Genomic DNA, 14,539 nt, shown 5'->3' with positions numbered 1-14,539 from the left:
AAAAATAAATAAAAATAAATAATAATTAAATAAAATATAAAAAAAAAAAGTAAAAAATAAAAAAAAAAAGTAAAAAGTAAGTAATAATTAAATAAATATAAAAAAAAAATAAAAAATAAAAAAAAAAGTAAAAAATAAGTAATAACTAAATAAAATATAAAAAAAAAAATAAAAAATAAAAAAAAAAAGTAAAAAATAAGTAATAGCTAAATAAAGTATAAAAAAAAAGTAAAAAATAAAAAAAAAAAAAAAGTAAGTAATAGCTAAATAAAGTATAAAAAAAAAATAAAAAATAAAAAAAAAAAAAGTAAAAAATAAATAATAGCTAAATAAAATATAAAAAAAAAGTAAAAAATAAAAAAAAAAAAAGTAAAAATAAATAATAGCTAAATAAAATATAAAAAAAAAGTAAAAAATAAAAAAAAAAAAAATAAAAAGTAAGTAATAGCTAAATAAGGTATAAAAAAGAAGTAAAAAATAAAGAAAAAAGGGTTAAAAGGTAAGTAATAGCTAAATAAGATATAAAAGAGGAGTAAAAAATAAAAAAAAGAGGGGTAAAAGATAAGTAATAGCTAAATAAGGTATAAAAGAGGAGTAAAAGATAAAGAAAGGAGGGGTAAAAGGTAAGTAATAGCTAAATAAGGTATAAAAGAGGAGTAAAAGATAAAAGAAGGAGGGGTAAAAGGTAAGTTATAGCTAAATAAGGTATAAAAGAGAAGTAAGAGATAAAAGAAGGAGGGGTAAAAGGTAAGTAATAGCTAAATAAAGTATAAAAGAGAAGTAAGAGATAAAAAAAGGAAGGGTAAAAGGTAAGTTATAGCTAAATAAGGTATAAAAGAGAAGTAAGAGATAAAGGAAGGAGGGGTAAAAGGTAAGTAATAGCTAAATAAAGTATAAAAGAAAAGTAAGAGATAAAGGAAGGAGAGGTAAAAGGTAAGTAAAAGAGGGGTAAAAAGTAAGTAAAAGAGGGGTAAAAGATAAGTAAAAAAGGGGTAAAAAATAAGTAAAATAAATAAATTATATATATATAAAGATATTACTTAAAGTAAGTTTATTATAAAAAAATAGTTTATTATTATTATACTTCTTTAATATACTATAAATTCTTTATAGTAAAGGCGAAACTAGCAGTATAAGGCAGAGAGAGTTTACTCTTAGCAGCGCTACTAACACTAGCATGCTTAATAATAAGCCCTTATAATAAAGGAGGCTAGGTAAAGCGCTTATATAATAGTACTATTTAGTAAAGGGGTTACCTTATAGCCACCTCCTTCCTTTAGTTAAGCAGAGGCTCTCCCTTTATTAATACTAGAAGAAATTATAAAGCTACTGCTACTTAGCTAAGTAAAGGCTCTCCCTTTATTAACACTAGAGGAAATTATAAAGCTACTGCTACTTAGCTAAGCAGAGGCTCTCCCTTTATTAATACTAGAGGAAACCACAGAGCTACTGCCACTTAGCTAAGTAAAGGCTCTCCCTTTATTAATACTAGAGGAAACTATAAAGCTACTGCCACTTAGCTAAGCAGAGGCTCTCCTTTTATTAACACTAGAGGAAACTATAAAGCTATACTAAAAGCTATCTTATTAATAGGCCTACTACTTTTTATTATTACTATCTCTATTTAATTTAGAATTATAATCCCTAGTCTTTATAAAAAGACAGAGACCTAAATAATAGCCCTTACTAACTAGCCTTATAAGCTAATATACTAGCATGCTAGACTTTATAGCTACTATATATTAATAAAGGATACTAGTAATATAGCGCTTTATTAACTACTAAGCTAAAGTCTACTATAATATCTTATAGCAGGCATTCTCTTTTTCCTATAGCTGCCTAGCTCCTTAAGAAAACTACACTAGCACACTTACTTTACTAAACTAAGAAGGAGAGGGAAGTAATACTACTAATATATAGTAAGGGTTAAGCTTACTTTAAAAGCTTAACTAGCACCTTACTAATATACTCTCTAGTTTAAGAGATATTACTTTACTAAATCCTTTTATACTTACTAATATATAATACCCCCTAACCTACTTTCCTTATTAAAAGCTATTACTTACCTAGCTGCTATTATTAAACCTAAATCTCTCCTTATAGAAAGGTAGCTAAGAGCTACTTAGGCAGCTGTTATAAGCTAATAGCCTTATTACTATCTAGTGTTTTTAGGATATTAATAGTGTCTGGCTTAGCGCTAATACCCTTAAGGCAGTAAAGCCCTTATATATATTCTAGCTCTCTTTCCTGCCCCCCTTTAAGCATACCCTTACTAGCAGCCAGCTAATCTAACTGCATAGCCTTAACCTTAGCTATACTTATAATATCTTTTTAGGCTTTATTATAGGCCTAGGCCTTAGCCTCTTTATCTTTATATTCTTTTTAAAAATAAATAAAGAAGGGTCTTAGCGCTATCCTTTATATAAGCGTATTATTAATGCCCTCTTATACTAAAGGCAGTGTAAATTAGTTAATTAGGCTATTTTACTAGCTGCTTATAAGGTTATCCCTTTAATTTAGCAGCAGGAGCTCCCCTAGTCTTTTAATATAGCTTACGCTAAGTTTATATCTTACTAAAAGAAACCTATAATATATTACTATTTTATTAAGGATAAGAGTTAGTTTTTTTACCTTTAATATATAATCCCTAGCAGTAGCCTTATAGCCTTTTAGGAGGAGATTATAAAGAGGTATAATAGTATTTAAATTATAAGGTAATCTTATTAAGCTAAAGAGGAAGGTAAAGGTTAGGAAGATAGCCAGAATGCTACTACTATAGCTACTACTAACTTCCCTTACTTCTAGAACCTTAAGCTCCTTTTCTAAGCCTATAACTTAAAAAACTAGTTTATAAACTATACTATAAAGCTAGCTTTACAGTCCTTTATTATAGAATTACATTCTTTAGTTAAGCTAGATTAGCTAGACCTCCGCTTTTACTAAATAAATATTAGTCTTTAAGATATAGTAATAACCTTAAACTTAACCACAGGCCATATGCCTTTTACACTCCTTTAAAAGCAGCTATACACCTAGCATTACTATAAGGAGCTTATAGACCTCTTGCCTAATATTACCCTTAAGCTAATATTTTACTAACCCTACTACTTATATAATATTTCTAATTACTTATTATAAGCACCTGCCTTACTAAAAGGCTGCTATCTTATATAGCATTATCTAGGAAACCCTATAATAAAGACCACTAGCATTATTTATATAAAGCTTTATAGCTGCAGTAAAGAGCTTTTTTTAACTTTATACTGCAACTACTAGCCCTTTATATTAGGCAGTATTATAACCCTTGCCTTTCTAGAAATAATAGCCAGCCTGCTTTATATAAGCAGGCATAAGGGCTAGGCTGCAGGCCAGGCTAGGACCTAGCTAGCTAATACTATCCTAGCCCTAGAAGCTATATAAAAGGTAAATAAGCAGCATCTTTAGGCTATTATTACCTAGCTAAGCCTAGTAAGCTATACTGCATATAAGGAGATAACATTCTGCCTTAATATTATAGTTACTATGCTTTATTATAGCAACTTTAATACAGACTGCTCCTTATATCTTGGCCTTATAACTAGGCTTACTATAAGGCTACCTAAAAATAAAGGCCACTACCTATTCTAAATTATACTAACTGCTAACTTAATTTAGTATATAACAGCCTAGGCTTACTGCCTAATTCTCCCCCTTAACTATATCTTCTACTAGGCTTAAGGCCTAGATAAGACTCTCTTTATAAAGCCTACTAACCTAGCTAATTAAAGTAGCCGCTTTAAAACCGCCCCTGTATATATATTTAGCCTTGCCTGCTTTTACTTTACTTAGCTCCTGCTATAGCTCTTTACCTTTACCTTATAAAATAGTGCCTAAGATAGGCTTAGCTTTAATAATTAGATCTAGCTCTTAAGCTAGAAGGTAAAGAAGTATAAGAAGGGCCAGCTTATTACTTATATATATAAGGGACTTAAACTTCACTTTACTATAAAGCGCTATAGTACCCTCTAGCTTAGGCCTAACTACTTTAGTTAGTAGACTAGTTACCTTTTATTTACTAGCCTTTTATAAACTTATATCCCCTGCAGCCTACTTTAAGCATACTAGTTAGGTTAAGTAAGCATTTAAAAAAGCTTAGTAACCCTCTTATTACCTGCCTACTATATATCCTACTAGCTAGACTATATATAGCATAAGTATAATAACCTTAATATTAAAGTGCAGTTAAATGCCTTAAAGGCTTATAAGATAGTAATTAATCTTACTGCTAAAGAGGTTAGCTGCTTTTATACCTAGTATATAATTTTAAAGCTTTAAGTATACTAGGCTTAAGTTCCTACCTAGTTACCCCCTAGCTAAAGAACTCCCTTACTAAATGCACTACAGACCCTTACTAACCTTACTAAAAAAAGCTCTAACTTAAAGGCACCTATTATAACCTTATAAAGGCTTTTAAGAATATATACAGAGGCCTAGGAAAGCTATAGCATAAGCTACCTTAATAACCTAGCAGCTCTCCTTTAAAATACTAATTACCTTATTAAAGGTAAGAATGTAATGCCTAACTATATCCCTTACTAGATAACCTTATATAAGAACTAGCTAATAAACTAAGGGGACTTTATCTTTTATAAACTCTTCTAGGTTAGGTTAAACTTAACCTAGCAGAACATACCTTTCCTTATCTTATACTAACAGCTTAAGCAGGCCTTTCTCTTTAGCATGCCTAAAAGACTTATTATAAATAGTTTAAGTAAGTATATATTCCCTTAAATTAGTAACCCTGCACTTTTCTAAAATAAGTACTTTAAGGGTTAAATTAGCTATTATATTATAGTAATATTTAATAGTAATAAGGGCAAGTAGATAGGTATAGCTAACTGCCTTAAGGCAAGTGTGCTACCCTTTTTCTAACTCTAATTCTAGGCGCCTTATATATCCCCTAGTAATATAAAAGTGCAGGAGTAGCAGCTTTATAATATACCTTATTATAAAAGCAGCTAGGCATATAGCATTACCCTTACTGTCTTATACCCTTATAAGCAGTTTAGGTCTAACTAGCTTCTCTAGGCTTACTAAATAACTAATATCCTTAAGCACTTAGCTAAGTCCTGGTTTAACTAGATAGGGGGAGGTCTTTAGTCTTTCTTAAACACCCCTTTAGCAGTCTTATAGGCCTTTTAAAACCTTATTAGGTAGAACTAGGAAGTTTAAGAACCCTTAGATAATAAGGACTATAACTCTTATCTGCAGCCTAGTGCCTATATTATTAAACTAATTAACTTTAACACCTAGTATAACCCACCACTTAATACTTCCTATTTACTAATAAGGAAAAGGCGGCTTTATAAAACAGATATCCGCTAGGTTATACTAAGGCAAGGCTATAAGGTTGCTTCTACTATTATACTGCCTATATATAAGATAATATATAGCATTTTATAAGCATACTATAATAAACTTAATAGCACCCCTGGCTATAAGAGTTACTAGGCAGAGTATAAGGGCATTTTAAACACTTATAAGCTTAATAAAAAGAGTTTCTGCTACTAGAGCCTTAAGGACTATATTACTACCCTATATACTATAAGGCCTAAGTTTAAAAGCTTAAGGAGAGATAGAAATAAAAATAGGCTTAAGAATAAAAGTAAGGACAGTCTGGCTTTTAAATTCCTAATATAAGGCTAGCCACTATAGGAGAGAGAGGTTACTTTAAGAAGTGAAAAAAATACTAGTAGTAGTAGCTAAAGCTATATTCCTAATAGAGATAGCAGTAATAGCTTAAGTAGTAGTAAGTCTTATAGTAATTAATACTATAATATATAGTAGCTTTTATATAACCCCTAGTTATAAAAAATAAATAACTTTAGGAAATAATACTTAAGGAAATAGGTTTTTTATATTTACTCCCTTTAAAAAAAGGTAATATAAGGTAATAGTAGTTAAATCTAAATGCCTATATAGTTAAGACTAGTAGGTTAGTAATTCCTAGGCTATAGCTTATTATACAGCTATTAGAATTACCACTTTTAACACTAGCAGGCCTAGGCAAGCTTTATATTATCTTCTTTAAATTTATTATAAGGTATGTTTAATAAAAGCTAATTGCCTATAAAAAGGGCCTACTTATAAGTTTTAACTATTATAGCGTCTAGCTATAAGCAGGGAACCTCTATTCCCTTAGGATAGTATAAGACTAAAAGGACTAGAGGCCACTTTAGCTAAATATATTACTAAAGGTTATTTATACTGCTAAGGAATCTTCTATTATTACAGTATAGGCATCCTAGTTATAATATACCCTTATAAAAGCTGCCTTTACTAGGGTTTAGTATAAGCTACAGCCAGTTACTAGCGAGGACTATATGGTTCTACAAGCCTGTTTAAAAGGCTGCCCTAACTTATACTAGTAAGATATAGTATAAGGTAGGCCTTTATTATATTATGCCTAGGACCCCTAGACTAATTAGTAACCTCTAGATTAATTAGTAACCCCTAGACTAATTAGTAACCCCTAGAGCCAATCTGCTATACCTTTTATAAGGTATATTAAGTATAAGCCAATTACTTATAAGAAGGGCCTACTTATAGGTTTTAATTATTATAGCGTTTAGCTATAAGTAGAGAATCTCTATTCCTTTAAGACAGTATAAGACTAAAGGGACTAGAGGCTACTTTAGCTAAATATATTACTAAAGGTTATTTATACTGCTAAGGAATCTTTTATTATTATAGCATAGGCATTCTGGTTATAGTATACCCCTATAAGAGCTGCCTTTACTAGGGTTTAGTATAAGCTACAGCTAGTTACTAGTAAGGACTATATAGTCCTGCAAGCCTGTTTAAAAGGCTGCCCTAACTTATACTAGCAAGATATAGTATAAGGTAGGCCTTTATTATATTATGCCTAGGACCCCTAGACTGATTAGTAACCCCTAGAGCTAATCTGCTATACCTTCTGTAAATAGAAGGTATAGCAGACTAATCTCTGCTATAATATGCTAGGCTAGCCCCTAGAACCTTCTGTAGCCCCTAAAGCCAACCCCCTAGACCTTTTATAGTAATTAATATAGCAGATTGATTTTTACTATAGTATGCTAAGTTAATCCCCTAGACCTTTTATAACAGTTAGTATAGTAGATTAATCTTTACTATAGCATGCTAAGCTAAGCCCCTAAACCTTTTATAGCCCCTAGAGCTAATCCCCTAAACCTTCTATAGTAATTAGTATAGTAAATTAATCTCTGCTATAGCATACTAAGCTAAGCCCCTAAACCTGCTATAGCCCCTAAAGCTAATCTTACTAATCCTTATATAGTAATAGGTTATTCTGCTATTCCTTAGTTAGTATAGCTAGAGGGGCCTGTCTAGGGTAATCCTTACTGCTTATATTAGCATTTAACCTAACTAGCTGCCTTAGCCTCTTATAGGTCCACTAATTAAATAGAAGCCTAGGCCAGGTTAGATTAGGCTTATAGCTGCATTCTGATTTTCTGCAAAATTTATTTATATGCAATTTTGCCTAAATTAACTTACAGCCATATAAATAGAAAACTAACTTAGCCAGTTTTTTTAGACTTAGCCGTTTTTACTGATTTTAAAGGTTTAGACCTACCCTAGAGTGCTACCCTAGAGTGCTACCCTAGAGTGCTACCCTAGAGTGCTACCCTAGAGCTATAGCAGCCTACCCTAGAGCTTTTATAAGAGCTACCTTATAAAAGGAAGGAGAGGAAGTAAAAGAGAGTGTAAAAGCTACCCTGTAAAAGGAAGGAGAGGAAGTAAAAGAGAGTGTAAGAGCTACCTTATAAAAAGAAGGAGAGAAAGTAAAAGAGAGTGTAAAAGCTACCCTGCAGGAGGAAGAAGAGGAAGTAAAAGAGAGTAGAAGAGCTACCTTATAAAAGGAAGGAGAGGGAGTAAAAGAGAGTATAAAAGCCACCCTATAAAAGGAAGGAGAGAAAGTAAAAGAGAGTATAAAAGCTACCCTGCAGAAGGAAGAAGAGGGAGTAAAAGAGAGTATAAAAGCCACCCTACAGGAGGAAGGAGGGTATATAAAAGCCACCTTATAAAAGGAAGGAGAGAAAGTAAAAGGGAGTGTAAAAGCTACCCTACAGAAGGAAAAAGAGGAAGTAAAAGAGAGTATAAAAGCTACCTTATAAAAAGAAGAAGAGAAAGTAAAAGAGAGTATAAAAGCTACCCTATAAAAGAAAAAAAAGGAAGTAAAAAAAAGTAAAAAAGCTACCTTATAAAAGGAAGGAGAGGGAGTAAAAAAAAGTATAAAAGCCACCTTATAAAAAGAGGGAGGGTATATAAAAGCCACCTTATAAAAGGAAGGAGAGAAAGTAAAAAAGAGTATAAAAGCTACCTTATAAAAAGAAGGAGAGGAAGTAAAAAAGAGTATAAAAGCTACCTTATAAAAAAAAGGAGAGAAAGTAAAAGAAAGTATAAAAGCTACCTTATAAAAAAAAGAAAAGGAAGTAAAAAAAAGTATAAAAGCTACCCTACAGAAAAAAAGAGAAGGAGTAAAAAAAAATATAAAAGCCACCTTATAAAAGAAAGAAAAAAAAGTAAAAAAGAGTATAAGAGCTACTTTATAAAAGGAAGGAGAGGGAGTAAAAAAGAGTATAAAAGCTACTTTATAAAAGGAAAAAGGGTATATAAAAGCCACCTTATAAAAAGAAAGAAAGAAAGTAAAAGAGAGTATAAAAGCTACCTTATAAAAAAAAAAAGAGAGAGTAAAAGAGAGTATAAAAGCCACCCTGCAGAAGGAAGGAGGGTATATAAAAGCCACCTTATAAAAAAAAGGAGAGAAAGTAAAAAAGAGTATAAAAGCTACCTTATAAAAAGAAGGAGAGAAAGTAAAAGAGAGTATAAGAGCTACCTTATAAAAAGAAGGAGAGGAAGTAAAAGAGAGTATAAAAGCTACTTTATAAAAAGAAGGAGAGAAAGTAAAAAAAAGTATAAAAGCTACTTTATAAAAAGAAAGAGAGGGAGTAAAAAAGAGTATAAAGACTACCTTATAAAAGGAAGAAGGGTATATAAAAGCCACCTTATAAAAAGAAGGAGAGAAAGTAAAAAAAAGTATAAAAGCTACCTTATAAAAGGAAGGAGAGGGAGTAAAAGAGAGTAAAAAAGCTACCTTATAAAAGGAAGAAGAGGGAGTAAAAGAGAGTATAAAAGCCACCTTATAAAAGGAAGGAGAGAAAGTAAAAGAGAGTATAAAAGCTACCCTGCAGAAGGAAAAAGAGGGAGTAAAAGAGAGTATAAAAGCCACCTTATAAAAGGAAGGAGGGTATATAAAAGCCACCTTATAAAAGGAAGAAGAGAAAGTAAAAAGGAGTGTAAAAGCTACCTTATAAAAGGAAGGAGAGGAAGTAAAAGAGAGTATAAAAGCTATTTTATAAAAAGAAGGAGAGAAAGTAAAAGAGAGTATAAAAGCTACTTTATAAAAAAAAGAAAAAGAAGTAAAAAAAAGTAAAAAAGCTACTTTATAAAAAAAAGGAGAGGGAGTAAAAAAGAGTATAAAAGCCACCTTATAAAAAAAAGAAAAGAAAGTAAAAGAAAGTATAAAAGCTACCTTATAAAAGGAAGAAGAAGGAGTAAAAAAAAGTATAAAAGCCACCTTATAAAAGAAAGGAGGGTATATAAAAGCTATCTTATAAAAAGAAAAAGAGAAAGTAAAAAAAAGTATAAAAGCTACCTTATAAAAAAAAGAAGAGAAAGTAAAAAAAAGTAAAAGAGCTACTTTATAAAAGGAAGGAGAGAGAGTAAAAGAGAGTATAAAAGCCACCTTACAGAAGGAAGAAGAGAAAGTAAAAAAGAGTATAAAAGCCACCCTACAGAAGGAAGAAGGGTATATAAAAGCCATTTTATAAAAAAAAGAAAAGAAAGTAAAAAAGAGTATAAAAGCTACCTTATAAAAGGAAGGAGAGGGAGTAAAAGAGAGTATAAAAGCCACCTTGCAGGAGGAAGGAGGGTATATAAAAGCCACCTTATAAAAAAAAGGAGAGAAAGTAAAAAAGAGTGTAAAAGCTACTTTATAAAAAGAAGAAGAGAAAGTAAAAAAGAGTATAAGAGCTACCTTATAAAAAGAAGGAGAGAAAGTAAAAAAGAGTATAAAAGCTACCTTATAAAAGGAAGGAGAGAAAGTAAAAAAAAGTATAAAAGCTACCCTGCAGAAAGAAGGAGAGGGAGTAAAAAAGAGTATAAAAGCTACCTTACAGAAGGAAAAAGAGTATATAAAAGCCACCTTATAAAAGGAAGGAGAGAAAGTAAAAGAGAGTATAAAAGCTACCTTATAAAAGGAAGGAGAGGAAGTAAAAAAGAGTATAAGAGCTACCTTATAAAAAGAAGGAGAGGAAGTAAAAAAGAGTATAAAAGCTACTTTATAAAAAGAAGAAGAGGAAGTAAAAAAGAGTAAAAAAGCTACCTTATAAAAGGAAAGAGAGGGAGTAAAAAAGAGTATAAAAGCCACCTTATTAACAAAAGAAAAGAAAGGTAAAGAAAGTATAAAAGCTGCCTTATGAAAGAAAGAAGAAGGAGTAAAAAAAAGTATAAAAGCCACTTTATAAAAAAGAAGGGAGGGTATATAAAAGCTATTTTACAAGAAGACAAACAGAAAGTAAAAAAAAGTATCAAAGCTACCTTATAAAACTGCGAACAGAAAGTAACAGAGAGTAGAAGAGCTGCTTTACAACAGGAAGCATAGGGAGTAAAAGAGAGTATCAAATCCACTTTATAAACGAAGGGAGGGTATATAAAAGCTACCTTATAAAAGGAAGGAGAGAAAGTAAAAAAAAGTATAAAAGCTACCTTATAAAAAGAAGGAGAGGGAGTAAAAAAAAGTATAAAAGCTACCCTGCAGAAGGAAGGAGGGTATATAAAAGCTACCTTATAAAAGGAAGGAGAGAAAGTAAAAGAGAGTATAAAAGCTACTTTATAAAAGAAAGGAGAGAAAGTAAAAGGGAGTATAAAAGCTACCTTATAAAAAGAAGGAGAGGAAGTAAAAAAAAGTATAAAAGCCACTTTATAAAAAAAAGAAAAAAAAGTAAAAAAAAGTATAAAAGCTACCTTATAAAAAGAAAAAAAGGAAGTAAAAAAAAGTAAAAGAGCTACCTTATAAAAGAAAGGAGAGGGAGTAAAAAAGAGTATAAAAGCCACCTTATAAAAGGAAGAAGGGTATATAAAAGCTACCTTATAAAAGAAAAGAGAGAAAGTAAAAGAGAGTATAAAAGCTACCTTATAAAACGAAGAAGAAGAAGTAAAAAAAAGTAAAAAAGCTACCTTATAAAAGGAAGAAGAGGAAGTAAAAAAGAGTATAAAAGCTACCTTATAAAAGGAAGGAGAGAGAGTAAAAAAAAGTATAAAAGCTACCCTACAGAAGGAAAAAAAGAAAGTAAAAAAGAGTATAAAAACTACCTTATAAAAAAAAGGAGAGGGAGTAAAAAAAAGTATAAAAGCCACCCTATAAAAGGAAAAAGGGTATATAAAAGCCACCTTATAAAAAGAAGGAGAGAAAGTAAAAAAAAGTATAAAAGCTACCTTATAAAAAGAAGGAAAGGGAGTAAAAAAGAGTATAAAAGCCACTTTACAGGAGGAAGGAGGGTATATAAAAGCCACCTTATAAAAAGAAGGAGAGAAAGTAAAAGAGAGTATAAAAGCTACCCTATAGAAAAAAGAAAAAAAAGTAAAAAAAAGTATAAAAGCTACCTTATAAAAGGAAGGAGAGGGAGTAAAAGAGAGTATAAAAGCTACCTTATAAAAAGAAGGAGAGGAAGTAAAAAAGAGTATAAAAGCTACCTTATAAAAGGAAGGAGATAAAGTAAAAGAGAGTATAAAAGCTACCCTGCAGAAAGAAGAAGAGAGAGTAAAAAAAAGTATAAAAGCTACCTTATAAAAAGAAGAAGAGGGAGTAAAAAAGAGTATAAAAGCTACTTTATAAAAAGAAAGAGAGGGAGTAAAAAAGAGTATAAAAGCCACCTTATAAAAAGAAGGAGAGGAAGTAAAAAAAAGTGTAAAAGCTACTTTATAAAAGGAAGGAGAGGAAGTAAAAAAAAGTATAAAAGCTACCTTATAAAAAGAAGAAGAGAAAGTAAAAGAGAGTATAAAAGCTACCTTATAAAAGGAAGGAGAGGGAGTAAAAAAGAGTATAAAAGCCACTTTATAAAAAAAAGGAGAGAAAGTAAAAAAGAGTATAAAAGCTACCTTATAAAAAAAAAAAAAAAAAGTAAAAAAGAGTATAAAAGCTACTTTATAAAAGGAAGGAGAGGAAGTAAAAAAAAGTATAAAAGCTACCTTATAAAAAAAAAAAGAGAAAGTAAAAAAAAGTATAAAAGCTACCTTATAAAAGAAAGGAGAGGAAGTAAAAAAAAGTATAAAAGCTACCTTATAAAAAAAAAGAAAAGGGAGTAAAAAAAAGTATAAGAGCTACCTTATTTAAGAAAGAAAAGAAAGTAAAAAAGAGTATAAAAACTACTTTATAAAAAGAAGGAGAGAGAGTAAAAAAAAGTATAAAAGCTACCTTATAAAAGAAAGAAAGGTATATAAAAGCCACCTTATAAAAAAAAGGAGAGAAAGTAAAAAAAAGTATAAAAGCTACCTTATAAAAGAAAGGAGAGGGAGTAAAAAAGAGTATAAAAGCCACCTTACAGGAGGAAGAAAGGTATATAAAAGCCACCTTATAAAAAAAAAGAGAGAAAGTAAAAAAAAGTATAAAAGCTACCTTATAAAAAAAAGAAGAGAAAGTAAAAAAGAGTATAAAAGCTACCCTGCAGAAAGAAGAAAAAAGAGTAAAAAAAAGTATAAAAGCCACCTTATAAAAAGAAGGAGAGAAAGTAAAAAAAAGTATTTAAGCTACCTTATAAAAAGAAGAAAAGGAAGTAAAAGAGAGTATAAAAGCTACCTTACAGAAAGAAAGAGAGGGAGTAAAAAAAAGTATAAAAGCTACTTTATAAAAAGAAGAAGAGGGAGTAAAAGAGAGTATAAAAGCTACTTTATAAAAGAAAGGAGAGGGAGTAAAAAAGAGTATAAAAGCCACCTTATAAAAAGAAGAAGAGAAAGTAAAAAAAAGTATAAAAGCTACCTTATAAAAGGAAGGAGAGGAAGTAAAAAAAAGTATAAAAGCTACCTTATAAAAAAAAGAAGAGAAAGTAAAAAAGAGTATAAAAGCTACTTTATAAAAGGAAGGAGAGAAAGTAAAAAAAAATATAAAAGCTACCTTATAAAAAAAAGAAGAGGAAGTAAAAAAAAATATAAAAGCTACTTTATAAAAAAAAAGAGAGAAAGTAAAAGAGAGTATAAAAGCTACCTTATAAAAGGAAAAAAAGGAAGTAAAAAAAAGTATAAAAACTACCTTATAAAAAAAAAAAAAGAGAGTAAAAAAGAGTATAAAAACTACCTTATAAAAAAAAGGAGAGAGAGTAAAAAAAAGTATAAAAGCTACCTTATAAAAGGAAGGAGAGGGAGTAAAAGAGAGTATAAAAGCTACCTTATAAAAAAAAGAAGAGAAAGTAAAAAAGAGTATAAAAGCTACCCTGCAGAAGGAAGGAGAGTGTATAAAAGAGACCTTATAAACCGCAGGAGAGAAAGTAAGAGAGTGTATAAAAGCCACTTTATAAAAGGAAGAAGAGAAAGTAAAAAGGAGTGTAAAAGCTACCTTATAAAAAGAAGGAGAGGAAGTAAAAGAGAGTATAAAAGCCACTTTATAAAAAAAAGAAAAAAAAGTAAAAAAGAGTATAAAAGCTACCTTATAAAAAGAAAAAAAGGAAGTAAAAAAAAGTAAAAGAGCTACTTTATAAAAGAAAGGAGAGGGAGTAAAAAAGAGTATAAAAGCCACCTTATAAAAAGAAGAAGGGTATATAAAAGATACCTTATAAAAGACATGAGAGAAAGTAAAAGAGAGTATAAAAACTACTTTATAAAACGCAGAAGAAGAAGTAAAAGAAAGTATAAAAGCTACCTTATAAAAGGAAGAAGAGGAAGTAAAAAAGAGTATAAAAGCTACCTTATAAAAGGAAGGAGAGAGAGTAAAAAAAAGTATAAAAGCTACCCTACAGAAGGAAAAAAAGAAAGTAAAAAAGAGTATAAAAACCACCTTACAAAAAAAAGGAGAGGGAGTAAAAAAAAGTATAAAAGCCACCCTACAAAAGGAAAAAGGGTATATAAAAGCCACCTTATAAAAAGAAGGAGAGAAAGTAAAAAAAAGTATAAAAGCTACCTTATAAAAAGAAGAAAAGAAAGTAAAAAAAAGTATAAAAGCTGCCTTATAAAAAGAAGGAAAAAAAGTAAAAAAAAGTATAAAAGCTACTTTATAAAAAGAAGGAGAGAAAGTAAAAAAAAGTATAAAAGCTACCTTATAAAAAAAAAGAGAGAAAGTAAAAAAGAGTATAAAAGCTACTTTAAAAAAAAAAGGAGAGGGAGTAAAAAAAAATATAAAAGCTACTTTATAAAAAAAAGAAAAAAAAGTAAAAAAAAGTATAAAAGCTACTTTATAAAAAAAAAAGGGTATTAAAAGCTACTTCAAAAAAAGGACCAGCCATGCCCGAAA

General features: G+C 29.8%; 2 protein-coding genes across 2 annotated transcripts; one reads left to right on the top strand and one right to left on the bottom strand.

The window, feature by feature from the left end:
- Window positions 1-70: 70 nt before the first annotated feature.
- Window positions 71-1,116, top strand: TRIREDRAFT_112687 (uncharacterized protein; the record flags this gene model as incomplete). The annotated part of the gene is made up of 10 exons (XM_006969958.1): window positions 71-76; window positions 491-499; window positions 602-623; window positions 653-685; window positions 715-747; window positions 777-809; window positions 839-871; window positions 901-904; window positions 1,034-1,045; window positions 1,114-1,116. Coding segments are annotated over 10 exons (186 nt in total), but the record flags the coding sequence as incomplete, so codon positions are not given.
- A 10,731-nt stretch (window positions 1,117-11,847) lies between these two features.
- TRIREDRAFT_71126 (uncharacterized protein) lies at window positions 11,848-14,485 on the bottom strand (the record flags this gene model as incomplete). The annotated part of the gene is made up of 3 exons (XM_006969957.1): window positions 11,848-12,288; window positions 13,031-13,210; window positions 14,165-14,485. Coding segments are annotated over 3 exons (942 nt in total), but the record flags the coding sequence as incomplete, so codon positions are not given.
- Window positions 14,486-14,539: the final 54 nt, after the last annotated feature.

Source organism: Trichoderma reesei (assembly GCF_000167675.1).
Source record: "Trichoderma reesei QM6a unplaced genomic scaffold TRIREscaffold_63, whole genome shotgun sequence".
In the NCBI taxonomy this organism is placed as follows: domain Eukaryota; kingdom Fungi; phylum Ascomycota; class Sordariomycetes; order Hypocreales; family Hypocreaceae; genus Trichoderma; species Trichoderma reesei.
This window is presented reverse-complemented; position numbering and strand designations above follow the sequence as displayed.